Source organism: Manis pentadactyla, chromosome 7 (genome assembly GCF_030020395.1).
Source record: "Manis pentadactyla isolate mManPen7 chromosome 7, mManPen7.hap1, whole genome shotgun sequence".
Classification (NCBI taxonomy): domain Eukaryota; kingdom Metazoa; phylum Chordata; class Mammalia; order Pholidota; family Manidae; genus Manis; species Manis pentadactyla.
In genome coordinates, this window is record NC_080025.1 from 122,157,353 (window position 1) to 122,182,677 (window position 25,325).

Sequence of the window (25,325 nt, forward strand, 5' to 3'; positions counted from 1 at the left end):
TTGGGGTCTTTTGTGGTTCCATACAAATTTTGGGGTTCTTTTCACTAGCTCAGTGAAAAATACCATTGGTATCCTGATAGGGATCGCACTGAATTTGTACATTGCTTTAGGAAGGATGGCCATTTTAACAACATTAATTCTTATCCATGAGCATGGAATATCTTTCCATTTATTTGTGTCTTCTTCAATTTCTTTCATCTATGTTTTAGAGTCTTCAGAGTACAGTTCTTTCATCTACTTGGTTAGATTTATTCCTGGGTATTTTATTCTTTTTGATACAATTATAAATGGGATTGATTTCTTAATTTATCTTTATGTTAGTTCATTGTTTATATATATAAATAAAATATATTTATATACATTAGTTTTGTATCCTGTGACTTCACTGAATTGACTTAATTCTAGTCAAGTTTTGATGAAGTCTTTAGGATTTTCTATATATAGTATCATGTCATTGCAAATAGTGACAGTTTTACTTCTTCCTTACCAATTTGGATGCCTTTTATTTCTTTTTCTTGTCTGATTGCTCTGGTTAGGACTTCTAGGACTATGTTGAATAAAGTGGTAAAGTAGGCATCCTTGTTGTATTCCTGATATTAGAGAAAAATTTTTCAGCTTTTTGCCATTATGATGTTAGCTGTGGATTTATTATATACAACCTTTATTATGTTGAGATATGTGCCCTTTATACCCACTTTGTTGAGAGTTTTTATCATGAATGTATGCTGAACTTTGTCAAATGTTTTTACAGCATCTTTTGAGATGATCATATGGTTTTTATCCTTCCTTTTGTTAATGTGGTGATCACATTGATTGATTTATGGATAATGAACCATCCTTGCATCCCTGGGATAAATCCTACTTGACTGTGGTAAATTATCTTTTTAATGTATTTTTGAATTTGGTTTGCTAGTGTTTTGTTGAGGATTTTTGCATATATGTTCATTAGAGATATTGAGCTATAAATTTTTCTTTGTAGTGTCCTTGTCTGATGTTGGTAGTAGAGCAATACTAGCCTCATAGAATGAATTTAGAAGCTTTCTCACCTTTTCAGTTTTTTTGGAAGACTTTGAATAGAGGAGGTGTTAATTCTTCTTCAAATGTTTAGTGGAATACACATGTGAAACTATCTATGAATTTTGCTTGTTTGGAGTTTTTTTATTACTGATTTGATTTCATTACTAGTAATTGGTCTGTTCAAATTTTCTATTACTTCCTGATTCAGTCTTGAAAGATTGTTATGTCTACGAATTTATCCATTTTTTTCTAAGTTGTCCAATTTGTTGGTATATAATTTTTTAATACTCTCTTATAATTGTTTGTTTTTCTGTGATGTTGATTGTAACTTCTCCTCTTTCATTTCTCATTTTATTTGAGTCCTCTTTTTTTCTTGATGAGTCTAGCTAGTGGTTTTTCAGCTTTATGTTTTCAAAGAATCAGCTTGTAGTTTCATGGATTTTTTTTGAACCAAGTTATCCTTTTAAAATAAAAATCAAATCGATCATGTCACACTTTACTCAAAACTCTCTAGGGTCTTGCTTCATTGAGACTTAAACTTAGAGTGGCTACACTGTCCCTGGATAGTCTAGTCCCTCCATACATTATCTCCCTGATACCATCTTCTCTCACTCTCCCTTTCACTCTCAGACATATATCTGCCTTAAGGTCTTTACTTTTTCCCCTTAGCAATGGTTGTTCCTGATATCTGAATGACTAACTCCCTCATCTCCTGCAAATCTTTGTCCGGCTATTGACATCTTATTGAAATGTACTCTGATGATCCTATTTAAAACTTTAAGCCTCTCCTAATCTTCATTATCCTGTTGCATCTTTTTTTATAGAACCAATTACCCTCTAATTCACTATGTACCTTATCTACCTGTATTTAAACATGTATTGTTTATTGCCTCTTTTCTCCTAGGAGAACACGGACTTTTTGCTTGTGTTTATTCACTGATATATTCTCAAGTGCTTGGCAGACTGCTAGCACATAAATGTTTATTGAATCACTGAGTGAATATGTAATATAACATCTATATATACATGTATATATCTTCACATTTATATATGTAAAAGGTATATATAAGCATGTTTTCTTTTTTAACTTCTAATTATTTCTTCATTGAAATACAGTTGATATACAATCTTTTATTAGTTTCAAGTATACAACCTAATACTTTGCTGGTTACTCAGATTATTAAATCCTCACCCCAATTAGTGTAGTTACTTTCTGTCAACATAGGAAGATGTTATAAAATCATTGCCTATATTCTCCATGCTATACTATCATCCCCTTGACCAACTTATATTAAGATTGAGAATTTTTGTGCCCTCTCATGCCTCTCACCCACTTTAACCCTCCCCCATGGTAATCACCAGCCACTTCTCAGTGTCTGTGAGTCTATTGCTATTTTGTTCATTTTGTTTTATTTTGTTTTTAGATTCTACAAATAAGTGATATCATATGGTATTTGTTTTTCCCTACCCAGCTTATTTCACTGAGCATAATATCCTCTAGGTCCATCTATGTTGTTGCAAATGGCAAGATTTCTTTCTTTTTTATGGCTAATATTCCATTGCATATATACCACATCTTCTTTATCCATTCATCTATTGATGGACATTTTGGTTGCTTCCATATCTTAGCTATTATAAATAATCATATTTCAATGATAATAATAATGATATTAATACTACCTATTTTGGAATTTCTAATTGGGCACTCTAAATGTTCAGCATTTCAGATTTTTATCCAATAGATATGAGATAAATTCAATATTATTGATATTTTTCAATACAACAATATGCTTAGTAAGGTATAGATATTTAGCATTGGCTTAAGAAATAGGTAAAGTAAGGTTAAAACTATAGTGGCAAAAGAGAGAGCTGTTTAGGGCTCTGAACCTAGATGAGGATATTAAAACACATTATTCTCCTCAATGACAAAGTTAAGATTCCAAAATGCTACTGTAGGTTGGAATGATAGTTTAACACATTTAACTGTGAATATTAAAACTTGTAAGAATACTTGATACCTATTAAGTATCTCTGTTTCACATATATTATTTGATTTGATCATTACAACAACCCTTGGATTGTGCAGCATTATCATTCCCTATTTAGATGAGGGGAAAAGTTATTAAGGGACATGATCAGGATCTTACAAGTAATTAGTGGTGAATGTCAGATATTAAGCTTAGGTATTCTGACTAAATCTCTAGCCCTTTCCCTATGCCTTTGGGACATTTCCAAGTAAAACTTCAGCGGCCATTTCTGGAAAGAGGACCACAAGACTAAAGAACAATTTTCTCCACTAAAAGTCCTAAGGACTTTGATTAATTGCAAGTCCCCATAAAGCTTAACAGATGAAGAGAGTCACAAAATTTAAAACACATTTAGTCTGAAATACCAGAGATGGGATGATAGACTCACTTAGCTTTGCAACAGTCACATTGTTTATATAGGGATCTATTCACTTTTGTCAGTGTGCAAATAATAATAATATTAACTAACATATATTGTGTGCTTACTATGTGACAGACATTACATTTATTAACATTTTATTTGCTGTTTAATCCTTTATGTCACACTGACAAACTAGAGGTAGTTACAGGAAGAGAAGGGAAGATGGTGGTGATGATGGAGATAGGAGTGCTGAGGTTGAAGAGAGCTGAACTGGAATCAATAAACACTGAAGTGGGAAGACTTAAGGACTAAAACTTAAGGAGGAAATGATATTTATTTTCAAATCCAAGAAACACTATCATGAGGTTTATTTGTAGAACCTTAGCTGTTTAGAAGAAAGTTTAAAGAGACAAAGTGAGTTTCACACTTGAGCTCAATAAACCTGAGTTGCTGAAGTGTTCAAATTACTCAAAAATGGTTGGATTTCCTTGTGGGTTATTCTAGAACCACACACAGAAAGCCTTTCTGCACTCCCTGAGTGATCTCAGCTTTAAGAGATATTGTGGCGGGGAATCCTTGCCTGGAATGGGATGACCCAGAACTCCCTTCCAAGCCTAAGATGCTATGGCTGTTAAATTTAGTCTCAGGCTGACGCTTCTGGGGATAAATAACTCCCAGACAGGTACCAGTAGCCTGAGTAATGCAATGGCTGTTGGCACCTGGAATTTTGCTGCTTCTAGTCAGGCCTCCACATCCTCAAAAGAGGAAGAGATATTTCTTTGGCAGCTTCCACAAAGTCATGCCTTCCTATCTCCCTCTAGCCTGCTTGCTATCGAGATGCCCCTACTCCAGTTAATCTTGTTTGTATCTCAGCCTCTTTCAAAAAGGCAATTTAGTCAATTTTATTGTTATTAAATCATAAGAGACAAATATGTGACTGTTAATTATCTCTGGAGGGAGGACCACCCAAGCCAGCAGGACAGGGATTAATCATTCGACACTTTATTTTTTTGCCAACCCCTTCTTTTAATATTTCTTTTATTGAGGGCCAAACAGCATGTTGGGGCATTTGAGAAACTTTTTAAATTATAGACCCCAGATTCTGTGGGGTGGCAGAGCTTCAGCCTGGGGGTGAGAGGAGTTAAAGTACAGCCCTGGCTATACGCTCTTCCTAATCCATAGTGCTGATAAAGAAAAGAGTCAAGATAATGAGGGAGGGGGAAATACAGAAAGAAAAGCAACAGAAAGGATCTGACCAGGAAAATGAAGGACTTGGACTCCAAAATGGGGAAGAACAACATGAAAATAAGGAAGGGAACAGCTTCTCCCACAAAAAAGAGCGATGTCACCAGTTAGCTAAAACGAAAAATCTCCACCCACATTACAGTACAGCTGAAACTCAAGATAGTAATATTGGCCGCAGGCAGAAAAGAGATGTCCAAAGGTGATAAATGACATGGACTAGCATCTTGAGTTTGACATCTTACCTGAGAATGTTTCAGCTACGGTTTAGGCAGCTGTATGCTGAGTGGCTAGAGACTGAATGGAGATAGATATTCTGGTTTCAATGCATTTCATGCTTTTAATGGGAAACTGAATCCATTTTCTACAGACGGTTACCCTTAGATTGTATAAAGGTAAGAAACATCTCAGTATGAATAAACTCCTCTCAGCAAGAACAAAATAGAAATACACATGAAAGTTAATTTGGCTTTATCTTTTGAAATGGCAAGTTTCTGGAGAAGAAAATAGGGAAGGTTTTTCTTCATTAGAAACAAAAAATTGCTTTTCCAACATTGTGTGAGACTGAATTCTGCTGAATAGAAAAAGCTTATGCAGGATGTGAAATAGATGGCCCTTTTGCTGGGAGGGAGGCACCAGGCATAGAAGTCAGCCTGGGAAGATGGACACACATTTCTCCTATTGACATGCATGACTCAAGAAGCAGTAGCCTGTGTTTTGTTTTTATCCACCTGACGATGGACACACATGTAGGATTCTAAAGGAGAGAAACAATTAGAAGTTTGGAGGACTTATGTGGAAGCCATAACAACAGGATTATTGCTCCCTTTAAATACAACTTTTCTCAATGGAAATACCAGTGTAAAATAAGGAACCTAATTTTGACAAACATTTGTAAGAGGACTTACCTCCTTAGAAGGCATGATCCCAAGCAATGGGAACATTAAGCCAGGTAGCAAAGCTGTTACTGACAGAGGTAAAGCTTCTGTAAGCCAAAATGTGGCCACGACAAAGAGTGTGTAGGCACATTCTGCTTCCTGGAAAGAACAAAGGAAAAATGCAAGATTAAATGATGAGGCTGGGAATTTGTTGTTCACATAATGAGATTTGCTGACGGAGCTGCGTCACAGAGAAAGTAAGAAGAAACTCTGGAGCCCTCTGCACTTTTGAGTTGGGCAGTAAACAGTAATTTCTTAAGGATTCCAAGAGCCAAAACTGAATACACATGAAAACCAAAGACAAAAACATCCTCATCATCAAGTTTCCTTCAACTTTCCTTCAAAACTAATAACAGCATATAGTCACTTTTCTGTGCTCATATCAGGTGTATGGATGTTTGTGTTCACCTTTATTTGGCCTATAAGATGAACTTCCAGCTCTGCTGGAGTACAGAAAGAGCCAAGTCATTGCCTTCTCCCTGGGGCAAGTCATACCTGCCTTTTAATTGCATTCCTTGGTGCCTGGGTGGGTAGGACCCAAGCACGCTGATCTTCCTTTCCTTCTAATAAAAGGGAGAAATTAACCTCAAAGGAAATGTCTTGCGGCATGGATGAGACTAAATCAACTCCTAAGTAACATGGACCTGGAGGTGAAGAGTATTTTGCCTTGCTTTTTAAGAAAGACAGGTCAGCTCCTGGGGAGACACAAGGAGGCTCAACAGGAGTGAGACTCTTAGTAGAATCTGTTGCTTTGCTAGGTATAAAAGGGTTGGTTTCTGTTTTAGAGCACTGTCAAGAAATGGTTAAGATTCCAGGTTCAAGATGGTGGCATAGGAAGATCTTTAACTCACCTCCTCCCACAGACACAATAAATCTATCGCTACATAGGAAATAAATCTCTCTGTAAAAGACCTGAAAGTTTCCTGACCAGTTCTGCCATAACAAAGGATCAAAGGGCCACAATGAGATAGGTAGGAAAGGCAGAGATGTGATCTTGCCATAAACCCCACCCCTGGCATGGTGATGCACAGTTGGGAAGGATCACACAAATAGAGAGCTTCTCCTGAGGACTGAGGGGTTTGTGCCCCACATCAACACCCTTGGGACCTATACCAGAGAGAGCCCTGCAAATGTCTGGCTCTGAGAAACTAATGGGGTTTATGTCAAGAAGAACCAGAGGGCTGTAGGGAGTGGAGATTCTACTCTTAAAGGAATTGCATTTAGACTCATTTACCCTGGGACCCAAAGTAAAAGCAGCAGTTTAAAAACTGCCTATACCAACATGAAGGAGATTCATTTGCTAATCTTAAAGCATCTTCCAGAGGGGCAGGAACCTGTTAGGACTCTCTCCAGGGACAGAGGTACTGGCAAGCACTATTTTTGCATTCTCCCTCTACCTTGGTAGTGCTGTAGCTGGCAGATGCCATTTTTATACTTTCACTCTAACTTGCCAGCAGTGGATTTGCCCCATGCCCACTCCACCCCCACAGCCCTGCCAGAGCTAGGGATGTGTACAGCCCATAAGGGGCTGCCCCTTGCATGCTTGGCTCTGGTGGTCAGGAAGGACTGTTTCTGGGTCCCATATGTCTGAAAAAAATAGAGAGACAGGCCTTGGCACAAAAGATCACAAAGAGACAAAGCAATATTGAGAGAGAAGAACAAAGGTGGAGACATCAAGTCCCTGATTTTAAACTTATTACAAACCCATGGTAATTAAGAGTATGGTATGTGCATAACACAGGCACATAGATCAATATAACAGAACAGAGAGCCCAGATATAAACCCACATATGAGGAAAGGACAGTATCCTCAATAGCCACCATAACAAAGAGTAAAACTGGGCCACTATCTTATACCATACACACAAATTAACTCAAATGGGTTAAAAACTTGAATGTAAGACCAGAAACCAAAATGTCACAGAAGAAAACGTGGGCAGTAAGCTACTTGACATGGGTCTTGGTGATTTGGTGTGTTTTGGGCTCTAACTCCAGAGTCAAGGTAACAAAAGCAAACATAAATAAATGGAACCACATCAAACTAAAAAGCTTCTGCCCAGTGAAGGAAACCATCCACAAGATAAAAAGGCAACCTGCTGAATGGAAGAAGATATTTGCAAATCATTCATCCAATAAAGGATCACTATCCAAAATATAAAGAACTCATACATACAACTCAAGAACATAAAAACGATCAATCTAATTAAAAATGGGCAGAGGATCTGAATAAACAATTTTCCAGAGACATACAGATGTCTAACAAACACATGGACTGAGCATCTTTCAACATCACTAATCATCAGAGAAATGCAAGTCAGCTCCATGATGAGATTTGACCTTACACCTGTCATAACGGCTTTTATCAAAAGGAAAAGAAATAAAAAGCATTGGTGAAGTTCTGGAGAAAAGAGAACCCTCTTGCTCTGTTGATGGGAATATAAACTGGTGTACCCACTATGGAAAATAGTATGATGGTTCCTCAAAAAGTTAAAAATAGAACTACCATATGATTCAGCAATTCTACTTTTGGATATTTATCTGAAGAAAACAAAAACTAATTGAAAAGATATATGCACCCCTATGTTCACTGCAGCATTATTTACAATAGCCAAAATATGGAAGGAACCTAAGTGCCCATCAATAGATGAATGGATAAAGATGTGGTATATTCAATGCAATACTAGTCACCCATTAAAAAAAATAAAATGAAATCTTGCCATTTGCAATAACATGGAAGTAACTTGAGGGTATTGTGCTAAGGGAAATAAGTCAGACAGAGAAAGATAAATGCTGTATGATTTCACTTATATGTGGAATCCAAAAAACAAATGAACAAACAAAACAAAACTCATAGATACAGAAAGCAGATTGGTGGTTACCAGGGGGGAGGGAGGTTGAAAGATGGGCAAAATGGGTGAAAGGGATCAAGAGATACAAACTTCCAGTTATAAAATAAGTCATCATGATGTAATGTACAGAATGGTGACTATAGTCAATATTGTATTGCAAATTTCAAAGGTCACATTTAAAAAATTGTAACTTTGTATGATTGATCATTCAATTATGTAGACAATTTCAAATCATTATATTGTATATCTGAAACTAACACAATGTTGTATATTAATTATATTTCAACTAGAAAAGGTAGAAATTTATCATTATATATGACATGATTTTGAAATGAAATCACCTGGAATGTATTAAATGATCAATAAAGGCTAACATCTATTATATAACTTTGTTTTGTTCTCACTCTGCTTAATCTCTGCAAATACTTAGTTGCATTTGAAAAATTCACAAAAACTGCTGTCTAGGTCCAATAAGGTCTTCTATTTAAGGTTTTGCAGAGCAAAATTTTCTAGTTCTGCTGCCCTGTGATTCACCTACCTCAAGGTGAGCTCTCTGGGCTTAGTATTTATTTACTCATCCAGCATTTTTGTACTTACAGTGGGTTTGTAAGAAATCTTAATAAGCCAGGATTATGTCATATCTTCATTGTGTTATCTTTTTAAAGGAGAAAGAATAAAAGTGTTTTGATGTTGACAGTTTTTCACAAACTCTGACTCTATCATCTTGACAAACAATAATATGAAACAAAGTTCAGCCTTGACTGAATTTCCCTAATTGGCTACAGAGAGAATTTGTGAATACCACCTTAATTGAAAATGCCAGTGCAGGAGAAAGACCAGGTCTGCATTTTCTCCTAGTGAGAACACATGGATAACCCAAAACTCCTCATGCTTTTTTTCTATCACATTTGCAAGAACCTAGATTTCAAAAATAAAATGGATCCTCTTACTATTTTGCTCTCTAACCACGACCAACCAGTCTCTTGATTCTATCTGTCCCCTGTCATTTTACCTCTCAAGTCTGTCCCTCAGCCTACACCCCAGTTTCTCCACTACAGGCAAGGCTACTTCAAAACCAGCTCATCTTCCAAGAATCCACTTTGATTTTGTATAAAAATACAAAATACACTTGTATAAAAGCCAAATTAAGAGACTAGCCACCCTGACAATTTTCTGGAACACCAATCTATAAGGAATTGCTAAAAAATCAGAAGAATAAATAGAAAATATGGTGCTAATTCTGTCCACCATATATAACCTCTGCCATAAGTGTTGAAATCTCATTTCAACATGGATCTACTATAGCTAGACAGTCATAGCCTGCTCAGATGGGGTAACTTTCGACACAGGATAAAAAGCAAAATTTCAAGTATTAAATTATTAGCTTGCCTTGACAACTTTCACATTTTTAACTGGCCTAGACCTGATTTAAAATATTTACTGAGTCAGTGATTTTCAGTTGCTTGTTGAAAATAATCCCAAATCCTCATTTTTCCACTCAAGACCACCTTCACTCTAAATAAGACTTACTCCAGTACTTCCTGACATCAACTCTCTACTTCTAAAGAGTTTATCTGCATACCTTCTTGATATTTGGGTTCTGATCCTTCTTTTCGTCATGCATCCTCTTTCTGAGCTCTAATCCACACGTTCAGCCAGGGAGTCAAACCAATAAGCCCCCAGATCTTCTAAGTGACAGCATCTACCTGCCTGTGACCATATTCTGGACTCTTGCATCCTTTGCCCTAGTTTGACTATTTAGATGGAGCAGCTGCAAGCTGATGCCAAGTCTATCAAGAAAATACAATTATTTGACAGACAATGGTATCCACGTCATGGTTTACAAAGCAGCAGATTTTATATTAAAAATAAAACCTGAATTTGTGGCTTCTCTTTAAAACTAAGGAATGTGGTAAGATTTAGGTCATATTCTTCCATATCAGTAGTTCTCCAGACTCGAGGAGAGCGTGCTCCTTAGTGACTAACCACCGCTTTTCAACCCCACACAGACTGCTTCACCACATGACTCACACTCATGCTTGGCTGTGGTCAGCATTTGAGTAAAATCTGTTGGTAATAAGAATGATGCTTACCTGCCCTGCCTTGCACATCTTGCTTCACCATTCCGGAAGCAGCATTTGAAGTTGCTCATTTGAATTTCTCTATCTACCCTGTGGGGTCCATGGACCAGCAGCATCTGTGTGATCTAGGAGCTTGTGAGAAAGGGAGACGCTTGGAACCTCCTCCAGACATACTGAATCAGGATCATTTTCAAGTCTCCAGGTGTTTCTTACATAGATTTAAGTTTGAGAAGCACTGGGTCACTCCCTTTTCCAGACCTTCCCTTTTATCTGTAACTCTGGGTCTGACTTGGAAAGCAGAAATGCTTCCAGGTAGTATCCTGCCCAAGTTTACACCCTAGACTCACAGCCTATTCTCAGAAGTTGTCCTCCTTCATTGTGAGGTTCAAATTTATGTCTTGTCTGTGGCACTTCCCCCAAACACTTACATACTGTTCATAATTTTGCATGAGTCTCAGAAGATTATAATTGCAGCTGACTAAGGAACCATATATGCATTGTCCTTAATAACTGCCTCCCCAGAATTTGTGGGAAATGCCCCATTATTCCATATTTTAAAGTTCAAAATCTAGGAAAGCAGGAAAACAGAATGATCCTCCTCTGAGTAGGTAGGATAGCCATCTGTTCCAGTTTTCTCTAAGTAGTGCTGGTTTACACCTGTATACAGGTGTCCCTTCTGATTAGCAACCCTTTTCATGTTCAAAAGTGTCCCCATTAGGCTATTATACAGCCATCCTATTGACGGATCCATTTTAGGAATACCTACCTCTTCCAATTCCTCTTTGCTATTATATGATCTTTCTTGATTAGGCTTGGAGTCATGGGCAGGAAAATGTTCTTTCCCATCAACAATCCTTAGACAGTCAACAGAAGGTTGATCCAGGCATGATATCAAGTATTTTATTTTAAGAATTTCTATTAATATATAGGCTATTTGTTTTTTTAATCATAGATCTTGTTAAGGAGAAAGGAACAAAAATGAAAGAAAACATTTCATTGTTTCTATTATTCATATATATTCAAAAAAACTAAGGGTGAGTAATTTTGGTGCAGTTTCTTCTGATGAAGAAAACTCGGAAGTTGTCTAATTGTGCTGCAGCTCAAAAGGCCCTCTGGGTATTTAATTTATAGAACCACCTCTGAGACAGAGGAAAAAAATTGCTTCATTTTGTTACTGGAAATTCTTAGAGTGATCCATTAGCTCTAGCTATACCATCTCTGTCTCCTGCTGATCTCTTTGATATTTTTCTCTTTCCTCTCTTTCTGCACCTTCTTAGCAAACCCTGAAACATAACCACCCCACCATACACCACAATCACCACTACTATTACCACAAGCAAACAATGATAAAACAACAATAAAAGGCCCACCGTCAAGTTGGTTCGGTTGTGGGTGAATGGTTTTCCCCTCTTTTAATCCTTCTTAAACCTAGCGAAAGGTATGAGTACATCTGATATCTTTATTAAGATTGGCTCTGCAGCCATAACAAGTGAAAATTTGAATCAATTCTGTTCTAGAGATAGCAAGGCATTTTAGTATTACAAATTCTTGAATTGAATGAGAGCCACACAAATAATGTCTACTTTTTTGCGAGGGAAAAATAGAGAAAGGAAAAAGACTCAAAATTATAATGAAGATAATCTTACACAAAGTTTTTAAAAATCATGATTCCTTCTCAAAATACCATGTGAAATAAGGGGGAGGAAGTCCAGGGGACTTCGTCAAATAAAAAAAACTTCAAAACCTCAAAAGATAAAAGATTTCTTGTTCAAAAATCTATATACTCCCTACCATTTCTAAAAGTTACATGAGTTCAGCCAACAAAACATATCCAACCAGAGAGGAGCTGTGCAGAGTACAGATGTGAATCCCATTCGATAGTATGAAGTGTAATATCACTTATCCATGAATTCCTGCTGCATGTGTGTACCCTGAGACGCCTGGCTCATTTAGGGCTGTCTCCTCTGTTTCTATTGTATGTAGCTTCTACCGTACTCCCAGAGACATGAAGTTTTTACATGCGGACTGATTATCAATATGGAGAGGCAATTCCTCTTCTAGGAAAGTAAAAAAAAATTGAAGTGTTAGAAGCCTTCTTAGCACTGTATAAGAACATAAAGAAAAATAATATAATAAGCACACTTGTACACTTTATAATATTTTTTAAATGTTGATATTTTGCTGCATTTACTTGAATTTTAAAATAAATAGTAACATTCCACATGCAGTTCAAGACTTACATGTACCACTCTTTCATTTCTTTCTGTCAATCTCCAAAGTCAACCACTGTCTAGAATGTAGTTTGTATATTTCCTATCCATGTTTTCATGATTTTACTACATGAAAACATTATACATTAATAAACAATGTGAAGTTTAAATGTTTGCTACATATCACTTTTCAGCTTGCTTTGTCACTCGTGAAAAATGCTTTTTTACTCTATCATTTTACTTGTGAGTTTCAAATGCATTAATGTTTATACATATAAACCTACTGCTAATTCATTTAAAATGGATATAGCATTTTTTAATGAATTATATTACTATTCATTTGCTTGTTTTTCTATTGATGGTTATTTGGGATTCTTTTCCCCCAAATTTTCATTAATATAAAGCTATGAACATCTTTATACCTAGCTCCATGTAGACATAGGAAAGATTTTCTAAGCTAATGCATAAAAGTAGTAGGGAAATTTTAGGGCAGAGGGGTACTTTTGAACTTCACTGGGTAATGCCCAATTGCTATACAAGATGGTTGTTACCTGTTTATATTAGTAGCAATAATGTGGGGAAGTTTCCGTTCACCAACCATTGGTATATTGGACTAATATATTTATTTGACAATCTGATGGTATGAAAAGTTCTTCTTAATTTAATTTGCATGTGCTTGAATACCACTGAAGTAATTTTTCATGGTTAGTGAACATAATTGTTTCTCTCCTGCAAATTACCTTATTTATAATCTCTTTCCATTTTTTTCTTGTGTTGTTTGGATTTTTTCGTCATGAATTTGTAGAGTTACCTTTAGATTCTTATAATTTCTTTATAAGTTATGTGTTTGCAAATCTGTTTCTTAGTCTCTGGGTCATCTGTGAAATTCACTTAGTCATTTTTTTTGGTTGACAAGAAGATTTTAATTTTAATGCAGTTATTTTAAAATCTTTTTTTTTATGTTGTGTGTTTTTACTACCTTGTTTGATAAATTTTTCCTGTATTACATATTCCCATTTTTTTTCTAAAGGTTAAAATATTTCTTTTTAAGTGAAAGGCCTTAGTTTATTTGTGTAGGAAACTGATACCTTATTTTTCCTAAATGAACAGCCAAAGTGCCCTGGCCTTTTCTATTGGATAGTCCATCTTCATTCCACTAATTTGTTCTATATGTTTCCTGTGCCAAATTTCTACAAATGAAGACGCAGATATTTCTGGGCTCTTAATTTTTGTCCTTCAATCTCCTCCTCCAACTACCACTTTTTAAAAATCAATTCCTGCAAAATTAAGCTTTTAAAATTATCATTGCTTTTCAATAAGTTTTACAATCTGTATCTCAAGTCCCTCCCCTAACATTTTTATCTAACTTAATATTTTAGGCTTTTACTCTTCTTTTTGAATTTTATATTTAATTCAAACACAGAATTTATAGTGTAAGAAATGGCCTTAAAATATTTCAGTCTATGAACCTTTCCATTCATTTAGGTGTGCTTAAATTCCTTCTATAATGTTTTGTTGTTTTCTCCACAGGGTATTGTATATCTTTGTTGGATATCTTAGTTATTGTTGAGAATGAGGAATTAATCTCATTGTAGAGGATTTTTTCATTTCTGTTTGGTAGCTTTAAAAATTCTTTTCATCTTTGATGATCTAAAGCTTAATTCATGATGTTTCTAAATATGGATTAGTTTTTAATTAAATTGTTTCATACGCAGAAATACATATTCAGTCTCTGACGACTCATCTGATTTTTTAATTCTGGAGAATTCAACCTTTATTACTTTGAATATAATCTCTCCTCTATTCTCTCTTTTTCAAGAATATCTTGAAAAAAAAGAATGCCTTTTATGTCTGTGTGGGGAATTCTAAATTCATCCTTCAAATTATTCCTTCACTTAAAACATACTTCTTTATCATTCTGCCTGATATTTTAGATGAATTCCCAGTATTCTTTCTCAGTTGACTGATTATGTCTTCCAATATACACAGTAAAGTTTATTTCATCTGTTGAGGTTTTTTTTTAAATTTCAGAAACCATGTTTTCCATTTCCAGGATTTCTAACTAGTTATTTTTTATATTCACCTGTTTTTGTCCCTATTTATTTTTTAATAGCTTTTTTTGTATGTCAGTATAATTGATACACAAAAACCCATGTATATTTAATGTATACAATTTGCAGAGTTTCAGACATGTTTTTCCTACACAGTGAAACCCACAACAATTAAGGTAATAAACATATACATCACATCCAAAAGTTTTCTAGTACCCCCTTGTGTGTTGTTTTGTTTTGTTGATTTTTATTTTTTATTTGTGTGTGGTAAGTACACTTAACATGACATCTACCTTCTTCACAAATTTTCAGTGTACAATTGTTAAATACAGGCACTATGTTGTACAGCAGTTTTCTGGAACTTACTCATTTTGTATAATTGTAACTTCATTCCAACCGAACAAGCCTCCATTTGTCCTTCCACCCAGCCCCTGGCAACCACCATTCTGTTCACTTCTATGAGTTTGACTACTTTAGATAACTCATTAAAATAGAATCAGGCAGAATTTGACCTTCAAAGACTGGCTTACTTCTCTTAGTATAATGTCCCCTATCTTCATCCATGTTATCACATATGGCAGGATTTCTTTCTTTTTTTAAGGCTGAATATTTCATAGCATGTATATACCACATGTTTCTTATCCATTCATTCAACAATGGACATTTAGGTTGTTTCCATATCTTGGTTATTATGAATAAAGCTTCAATTTCTTTGAGATTTTGGTTTCAATTTTTTGCATATATACCCCAAAGTGGGATTGTTGGATCATATGATAGTCCTATTTTTAATTTCTTGAGGGAGCCCCCCCCATACCATTTTCCATAGTGACTGCACTATTTTACCTTCCCACCAAAGTATCAAAGGGTCCAATTTCTCTGTCTTCTCCAGCACTTATCTATTTTTTTCTTTCATCAGGGATTTGCATTTCCCTGATGACTAGGGACATTGAGCACCTTTTTCTATACCTCTTGGTTATTTATATGTCTTCTTTGGAGAAATGTCCATTCAAGTCATTTGTCTATTGCATAATTCTTGACATTTCACAAATCAGTTGACTGTATTTGTATGGTATTTATTTCCAGGCTCTCTATTCTGTTCCTTAGGTCTGTATGTCTGTCTTTATACCAGTATGACACTGTTTTAATTGTTGGAGATTTGTAAAATATTTTGAAATCACTAAGTATGATGCCTCAAATTTGATCTTTTTGCTCAAAGTGCTTGGCTACTCAAGATTTTGTGTGGTTCCATATGAATTTTCATATTGTTTTACCTATTTCTGTGAAAATTACCATTGGGATTGTGATGGAGATAGCATTGAACCTATAGATCACTTTGGGTAGGGTGTACATTTTAATAATATTAAGTCTTCCAATCCATAGACATGGGATGTCTTCCCTCTTAATTTTTTCTCCTTTAATATTCCTTTCACCAGCATTTTATAGTTATAGTTTTCAGTGTAGATGGCAAAACTCTTTGGTTAAGTTTATTCCTAAGTATTTTATTCTTTTTGATGCTATTGTAAATGGAGTTGTTTTCTTAATTTTCTTGTCTAGTAGTTTGTTGTTAGCATATAGAAACACATCTAATTTTTTTATGTTGATTTTGTATCCTGCTACTGTACTGAATTTATAGTGCAAACAGGTTTTTGGGGAACCTTTAGTGTTTTCTACATATAAGATCATGTTATCTGCAAACAGGGATAATTTTGCTTCCTTTCTAATTCAAATGACTTTTATTTCTTTTTCTTGCCTAATTGCTTTGGACAGGATGTCCAATACTGTCTTGAAGAGAAGTGAAGAGAGGGGGCATCATTGTCTTCCTGATGTCAGAAGAAAGCTTTCAGTTTTTCATCATTGAATATGATGTTATCTGTGGGCTCATCATAAACATCCTTTATTATATTGAGGTACGTTACTTCTTTACCAAATTTGATGAAAGTTATCATAAAGGATATCAAATTTTGTCAAATTGTGTATCTGCATCTATTGAGGTGATTATGTGATTTTTTCTATCTTTCATTTTGTTAATGTGATGTATTAAATTAATTGGTTCATGTATTTTGAATCATCTTTGCCTCCCACAGATAAATCCCACTTGGTCATGTTATATAATCCTTTTAGTGTGCTAATGAATTTTGTTTGCTAATATTTTATTGAGGTTTTTACATTTATTTTCATTAGGGATGTAGACTTGTAATTTTCTGTGATTGTAGTATCTTTGTCTGGCTTTGGTATCAGGGTAACAATGACCTTATAAAATCAGTTTGGAAATATTTCTTTCTCTTCAATTTTTGGAAGAGTTTGAAAAGGAATGGCATTAATTCTTTTTTAAATATGTTGTAGAATTCACCAGTGAGGACGTCTAACCCTAGGATTTTTTTGTTGGGAGATTTCTGATTGATCAAGCTCCTTACTCATTATTAGTCTCTTCAGGTTTTCTACTTCTTTATGATTCAGTTTTGATAAGTTGTATGTTTCTATGAATATCCACTTCTAGGTCATATAAATTTATTGGTGAACATTGTATATAATTTTATTTTAAAAATAATTTATTTTTCATTTTGTGGATTGTTTCTCTTTCCTCACCTGCTGATTTCCCTTATTTTTATTTTATTTGGAGTGCTTTTATCTTTGCACCAATCTCATTGTTAGTCATTCTTAATTGCATGCTGAAATTTTATTTTCAGATTTATCCTGAGTGGTAGTTGATTAATTTTTGTGTTTTTTTCTTCTACACTCATTATTCCTTATCTAGCTTTACAGTTGCCTCTAGCCAGTCCCTAGCTCCCAGTCCAGAATGTGCTTAACTTGGCACCCTGGGGTCCTGTCCTGCTAGGACAAGGCAAGTCCAGTCATCTAGCTTCATCTGGTAGCTTGTATCAGGTCTTGGCTGGGCAGCTGGGCAGTGTCTGCTTCTTATGAATACCGCCACAGACTGTGGTCAGCCTAGATTTTTTTGTTTCTTTCACGGCTGCAAGAAAACTACTCTCTGTCCCTGATTTTGTGTCATTGACTCCAAGATGATATGGGAATACTTTTGACCGCAGGTTCAGAAATGACCACAGGTTTACTCCCCTAGTTTTCTTTTCTGACCCATTCTTATCTACAGAAATATCTATTTGCTTTGTGTTTAGAATGGGTAAAGGCATTGGATTTTTAAATTTATATATATATATATATAAATGTATTTAATAGGTGAAGACATCTGCCAAATAAACATCTATTTTTCTGACTTACGAATAAGGATTAGGATAGGAAAATAACATTTATGAATGCCTACTATGTGCCAGATGTAATACTTGGTGCTCCACATGACTCATTTTATTTAGTTAAGGAAGGTATTGTAATTCCATGTTCAACTGAGTACCAATGGTCATATTGCTAGTATGTAGTAGAGTTGGGATTCAATCCAAGTAAAAACTCCATGGCAGCAAATATTTTTCATTTACTACCCTATTCTCAGCATCTAAAACACTACCTGGCATGATGTAAGCACTCATTAATATTTGTTGAATGAGTGAAGATTTTATTCTCTGTGTTCTTTCTACAGTTGTCTCTATAAAATACTCAGTAACTATCCTAGGCATAAAATTCTTTAGTACAGAAACCCTTTTTCTTTGACTCGTTCTCTTTTCTATTTTGTTCCTACCTGCCTGGCACTGAATTATCCTGAGCCTCACCCCAGTGGATGACCGTCATTAGATTTATCCCAGAGGCATCATCTCTCTTGCCAATAGACTAGAATTGGAATTAAAACTTTGAACTGCATAGGCTGCTTCCTCATAGCTGACATGTTCCAACTTCCCTGGAACCTATTTAACAATATCAGAGTCATATCTTGTTTTAACCACCTCAGCTAAATGCAGCCAGAGCACTTGCTGCAGAGGCAGAAAAGGCAAATGAAGCTGTGACTAGGCATTTGGATGATGGCTGCCCCCAAAGTCCTGACTGTCAAATTGTCCTGGGAAGTGTGGCTGATTATATTTAAAAATCACCTTGGTTCCCTTTTAAATTATAGCTCCAGATGGAATTGAAATATAAACTAGGCTTTAAATATATTCTTTCATCCTCTTTTTAATGACACTGACTGATATTAAGGAGTAATTTGGCTGATGAATTAGTATGAATGTGGGTATGATCTCTCAGCACAGCTTGAAAAAAATTGGACCAATCACAGGCCTCACTCACTGCAATTGATTTTCTAAAGGAATGCAAAGCAATTAAGAAAGGAGAAAAATCATGCATTTTAAATCCGTGTGCTAAAAGAAAAACATTATTAATATTTGACAGGGCCTGTACAAGGCTTTACATGGTTTGGGATACACATACCCCAACTGGTGCAGAGATTTTTCAAAATTCAATCCACATTATTTACAAAGCTTAAATGATTTGAAAGATTCTCATCTTGGAAGATGGAGAATAAGAGGGAGCTGAACTATGAAATAAAGGACAAAAACTAGCATTTCTTGTTAGTTTTTAGCCCAAATGGATAGCAGGGAAAGGCAATTGGTAGCTCCACTATGCCAATTAATGGGGGATTTTTAACTCCTTTTCATTTATCCTCTGCAACTAATTAGCAATGGAGATGTACTATCTTCACACCCCTTGCACACAGTGCAACTGGAAATAGCCAGAGTTCATGTACTTCTCCAACCTGACTATGCATTACAGTGTGATCAAAATGTAGTCTGTGGATTAATTGCTTCAGAATCAGGAGGAGTTTGGTGAGTGTACAGCTTCCTGGTCTTCACATTCAGAGGTTGTAGTTTTAACAAGCACCTCAGGTGAATCTGGGGCAGTTAATCCACTGAGAGCATTTAAAACTCTTGTTTAAGTCTTGTTCATTTTACAGATGAGGAAGTGGGCCAGGGGTAGCTTTATGGAATCCTTTAGGGAGTTTTTCAGAATATGCTGGATAAGGCAGGGCAGCCAAAACTATGCTGTGGCAAAACTCCCTAAACCTCAGCAACTTAAAACAACCAAAGTTTATTTCTTGCTCACATTATTTGTCCATCATGGGTCATGGTTACTCTGCAATCCAGGCAGAGGGAGGCCTCATCTCAACACATGCTCTTGTAATCACAAACCCAGAAAAAATGGAGTAAGGCAAACCATACACCAGCTTTGAAAGCTCTGATATAAATACCATTAAAGAATCATTATCATTAGTGGGCTTGGGAATCAGACAGGCTTGTGTTGAAATCCTCCCACTTCCTTTACAAACTATGTGACTTTGGGAAATTGCTTAACCTCTTTGAGTTTGCTCATCTGTAAAATAGGGATAATACTGACTTTTCTAATGGTTGTTATGAGGCTTACAATGGACATTCACATATATTATTAGGTATAAAAATGTATCATGGATGATGATAAGAAAAGAAGAGCTTGCAAAAGAAGAGCTTGGTGGAAGAGACACCCTCCTGTTATACCCATATTCTTTTCTGTCTTTTTGTCATTCTTTTTACTCTCTTTGAAGTTCCTTCCTCTCATCATCTTCTCTGTCCTGCATGCCATCCCATCCTTCCTACAAGGCCCAGATTAAGTCCCCACATCCTTCTGCCATGAGGGATTATCGATTTATCCATTCAGCAGAGTTAGCAATTATCTACTATGTGACAGGTGCTCTATTTGGTATGGAGGAGAGAAATTAAATAATACGTTCCATGTGCCTGAGGTATTTACAGTCTACAGGGGGAGACAAAGATCAAAGTACAGTGGAATACACAGTATAACAGAGGTCGACGAGTCCATGAAGCAATGAGAGCCTCAAGGATGGTTCTCAGATTGTCACAGCCTGAGCTGCCTTTCCCAAGAACAAGGCAAGAGAAAAGGATATCCCAGGGAGAGGACAACATGTGCAAGTAAGAGAGACAAGAATAGTCATAGTGCGGGGAAGAGTCCTCAAGGGAGGAACAACCTAAGACAGGCACAGTCGCAGGGGGACCATCAGGTGAGAAATTGGGGATCAACAGAGGTGAGGCTTAGAACCTCACCCCCCCCCTGTTTTGAGAGAAATCTTCTGCATCCATGGATGTTTTATTGCCCCTGTCTAGCTTGGATTAATACTTAGTCTATAGGCACAGATCTGATCATCTACATTTGCCCTCTTACAGCACTAAATTATGTTTTCTACCTTTATCTTGCATCTTCCTACCACTTCAGCATTTTATTTAAAATAATAATAATAATAATAATAATAATAATAAGGGAGAAATTTGGGATTCACATATAAATAAAGTATAAAAATCAAACGAATAATCATATCTGACTTGATTGTTTATAGTTCATGAAGCGTGATCAAAACCGAAAGTTTCTGTAATATGACTGCCCTTGCACTGTTCACCATGTAAGAACTTATTCACTATGTAAGAATTTGTTCACCATGTAAGAACTTGTCCATTATGCTTCAGAAGATTGGAGACTGTTGAGAATTAGGCTTGGGGTTGATTAATGATTGTACATTGAGTCCCCTATACAGAACAACCATTTGATCAATAAATATGAGAGATGCCCTCTCAAAAAAAAAAATTAAAAAAAAGAATAGTCATAGTGTTCCAGGGAGTGCAAGAAGTGAAATATTGCTAATGTGGAAAATGGGAATGTGGGCAATAGATATTGGGGACTTTGGAGAGGGTTGTTAGGATAAATAAATGGCAAAAATCTTAAAGATCCATCAGTGTATACATGTTTTGTTTAGATAGTTTGCCTCTGTAAGCGAAGGGAAATCCTTGAAGAAGTTGACCAGGGGTTCAATAGGACCAGGTTGTCATTTACAAAACAGTACTCTGGCAGGAAACTGGGGGAAAGAGTGTGAAAATGGCCTATGAAAAAGAGAGATGATGACAGCCTCAAGGAAAGCAGCATCAGCAGGAATGGAGATGGAGAAACAGATGGGATGGGGGTAAAGCAACATGGGGTAAGTAATGGGGGCTTAGGAGTATCTGAAGCATCTGGGATGACGCACAGGTTTCAGGCCTGGAAATGGAGTGACGGGTAACAGATTCTTTGAGATAAAGAAAAGAGAAGCAGCAGCAGGTTGTGGGCCAGTGGAACTGTGTATGGTTTCGGGCTGGAGGGGCTTGAGGATGATGAATTCCTAGCAGTTTATTCACCTTTTAATTATACATCTATAACACAAATGATTTTTTTAAATACATTGGCCTGTATTTATACACAACCTTATTTTGTGATTAATGTTTGCCATAGTGTATATTGGCTTTCCAGGAATTGTGCAAGCTACTTGAAAGCAGAAACATTTCTTTCAACTTCTGCCTATATTCCACAGTTTACTCAGCATGCTTTGAGCTTAGCAAGTTCTCATAGGATATTCATGTGGTAAAAATATATCAAATTTGGATTTCTGGTTTTGTTTATCTGCCGCATTACTCTTAGCATGATTTCTATTTTTTTTCTTGATTTCCATCATTTTGATGCTCTTCTGTGTCTAGAATATTCACTTTCCCAGAGTGTATGGCATTTCCCCCTTCTCTTAAATCCTTATAGATTTTAAACCAACATTTAAAACAGTATCAATTGTTTCTATTCATATATTTGATTATTTGACTCAGCCATTTAACAGTTCTTTAAGTTTTCTTGGAATTCCTACCCTTTCTTTTCTGTGACATGGAGTCTTAAATTTTTTTCCACTTATTTCCATTTTCTTTGTCAGACTTCCCTCCTTGCAGACTTCCCTCCTTTAACCCCTAAAAGTGTATATGTCTTCACAAGTACCATATATCTTCCATCGGTTTATTTCTTTTTTAGATTTAACATCATGAGTCTCACATTATGTAGCACTTATTTATTGTAAGTTCTATCATAACTTCAAAATCATGATGCATCAGATGAATATATTGTGAAGGAAACAGAGCAGCACATGACAGCTGCCGAAATAGAACCGGCCCTCGGTGCTGTATTTCCTCCCCCGCTAACTGGTGCCCTTCCAGCTCACTAATGCCCTGTACTGGTGACTCTCCCCTTCTCTTCTCTCTTCAAGTCTCTCTCTTGGTGTAAAATTTTTTCTAGAGAAATACTGGTATATCTGAGAGAAAACTGAAGTCTGGTCTTGGTTTTACAACCAGTCTAAGTAAGAAATTCTGCTCAATATCCATGTGCTGTCTCCTTGTCTCCTTACCTCCAAAAGGGGTCCTAATTAGGCATGACCTAGAGTTAACCTACACGGAGTGAGATATACCTGGAGGAAATGCACTCTATATGCTGACAATATTATTGTTCGATTTTCTCCACTTACTACTCTTCAGACAAACCTGTCCTTCTTTTTATCTTTTTGTTTCATTAATAGAAGTACAAAGAAAAGTCCAAGAACTGGAAAAATAAGTAAGGAAATGGTACAGAATACCAAGAAGTGTAAAAATTAACAAGATACTAGAAACAGTAAAAGAACAAAGTTGCACAGAGAACACCACCAGAACTATGGCATGTAGCTTAAGCCACTTAAAAAAAATTTTATCTGGGGATATTTAAGAAATTTCCTCTCTAAAATGAGAACACCTCAGTGTAATTGTTAATTTCATTCAGATACTTACATAAATAACAATTATATTTCAGGCTTGTTTTATTGATCACTCACTACTAACTGGAGAAAGACTAAGACTACCTTTGTGTTCATGAGACAATTAAAAGACAGCATGTCTGATACCTTAGTGTAAAGCAGTAAGAAAATAGGATTTCTTTCATAAAGTGACACACCAATGTGCTAGGAGTACACTTACTACCAATGTAGAAACTATAAAGATGCAGATATTCAGTTGTATTTGGGATCACTGGCTCTAGAGTCAGACAGATGTTGATAGGAAACATCAAATCACAAACTGGCCACATTTTGGTAAGCCATCACCACATGTGTTTCTGTCTGTGTTTCTAACCTGCAAAACTGGACTAATCATAACACCTAACTCATAAAGATTAAATTTGAGTTTCTGTTTGACTTATGCCCATGGGCTTCTGGAGTAAGACATATTCTCCTTTGCTATAAAATATTTCCATGAGAACACTGAGAAACACAGATACTCAGATGCCAACCTAACGCCATGCCTCCTGGTGAATGTTTGGGCACAGGTACGAACAGAAGGGGCCCACAGCTAAGACGACAGCTACTTGGGTTCTTATAGGTCTGTTCCTGGGTACAGCCACTGCGATTTTCTACATTAAAGACACTGAGTAGCATGAGGCCAACTGAGGACATTGCTAGGACACAATTTCCTTCTGTGGTTTGATCTGTCTAAAGTAATATCACAAAGAGAAATGACTGTGTTTTTGACAAATGATTACCAAGTCACTCTTATGTCACCCTTCAAAATAGATGGTAAATCTTCAAAAGTACAAGATATAGGAAAGTCTGAAAGCCACCATTAAAGTATGAATTCTGAGTTCTGACAGAACCCAAGTTCAAATACAGTTTATACATATACATAGCTTTTGTTGGGTCCCATATCTTTGAGCATCAATTTCCTCAAAGTAATATGAGAATGATAAAACATATGTGATTGTCTTATTGGTTTGTAATGAAGGCTAAGTAAGATAATTTGGATGAAGCAGTTAGCAGAATGCCTGGGACAGAAGCCTGCTTTGCAAAGTGAATCCCCTCTCCTTGCCTTTGAATATTACATTGCAAAACCACTGAAGGTCTCTCACTGATACCACATTTTTTGAATTGAGATGGAATTCAGGTCAGGGTAAGGCCAGTCTATAGAAACAACTCAATAACCAGTAGGAGAATGAAAAAAATTCAGTCAGTAATTCACTATTTGTTGGTTCCATATCATGTAGATTCATTGTGCTTTTATAAAGTAAACTAGACCTTTTTGTTTTGCTTGAATTCTTTAATTATTCTATTACCATGTGTTTAGAAGCATAGGGTTCTCCAGTTTGGTAACCTGAAAGTTACAATAAATTGATTTGCATCCATGTTAGAATAAGCCTCTACTTAAATTTTATAACTTCCAAGGGTCCATATTCTCTGAAGTAAAAAAAGCTCTACATTCATTTTAAGCAACAGTGAAAATAACATTCTTTGAGTTTAATTAGCAGTTGATTGAATAATTAAATGTGCATTTAAAAGCCCAAAATGAAATCATGTTATTGTACTAGGAAAAAAAATCCTCCCATTAACACTGAATGAGTTTTAACAAATGAGATAGTTAAAGAGAAAGGAAAGAGGAACACAGTTTTTCAAATATAACTTGATGCCAGGCCTCTGGTTTCCCACAGATGTAATGTACTCTTTTCATAGCACCTTGGAAAGAAAGAAATACTGCATTTCTTACTTTCCAATGAATGAATCATGCACTGAAACCATTGTTTTTTTTATTTACTTGTTTTCGCTTTCAAAGAGTTTATATTCACTTTCTCTGAAAATTATGGAAGATAAAGTGTTATGTGTGTATATATTGAAGAAGGACAGATGATATGCAGTCATGGCCTAAGTTTGTCTTGACTAGTTTAATTTCTTATTTTTTCTGCTATAATAAGGACTTACACTGAGACTATATAACCTAGAAATATGGAAATATAACAGGGGTCCAGGTAT

At 35.8% G+C, this 25,325-nt stretch overlaps 1 protein-coding gene across 9 annotated transcripts in view; it reads right to left on the bottom strand.

Moving 5' to 3' along the window:
• SLC13A1 (solute carrier family 13 member 1) overlaps positions 1 to 25,325 on the bottom strand; it is a 225,485-nt gene that overhangs the window by 198,355 nt on the left and 1,805 nt on the right. For all 9 annotated transcript variants that reach the window (XM_036905611.2, XM_036905614.2, XM_036905609.2 and 6 more), the window contains exon 2: positions 5,556 to 5,684. In XM_036905611.2, coding sequence (XP_036761506.2) covers positions 5,556 to 5,684 — 129 coding nt within the window. The remainder of the gene's footprint in view (positions 1 to 5,555; positions 5,685 to 25,325) is intronic.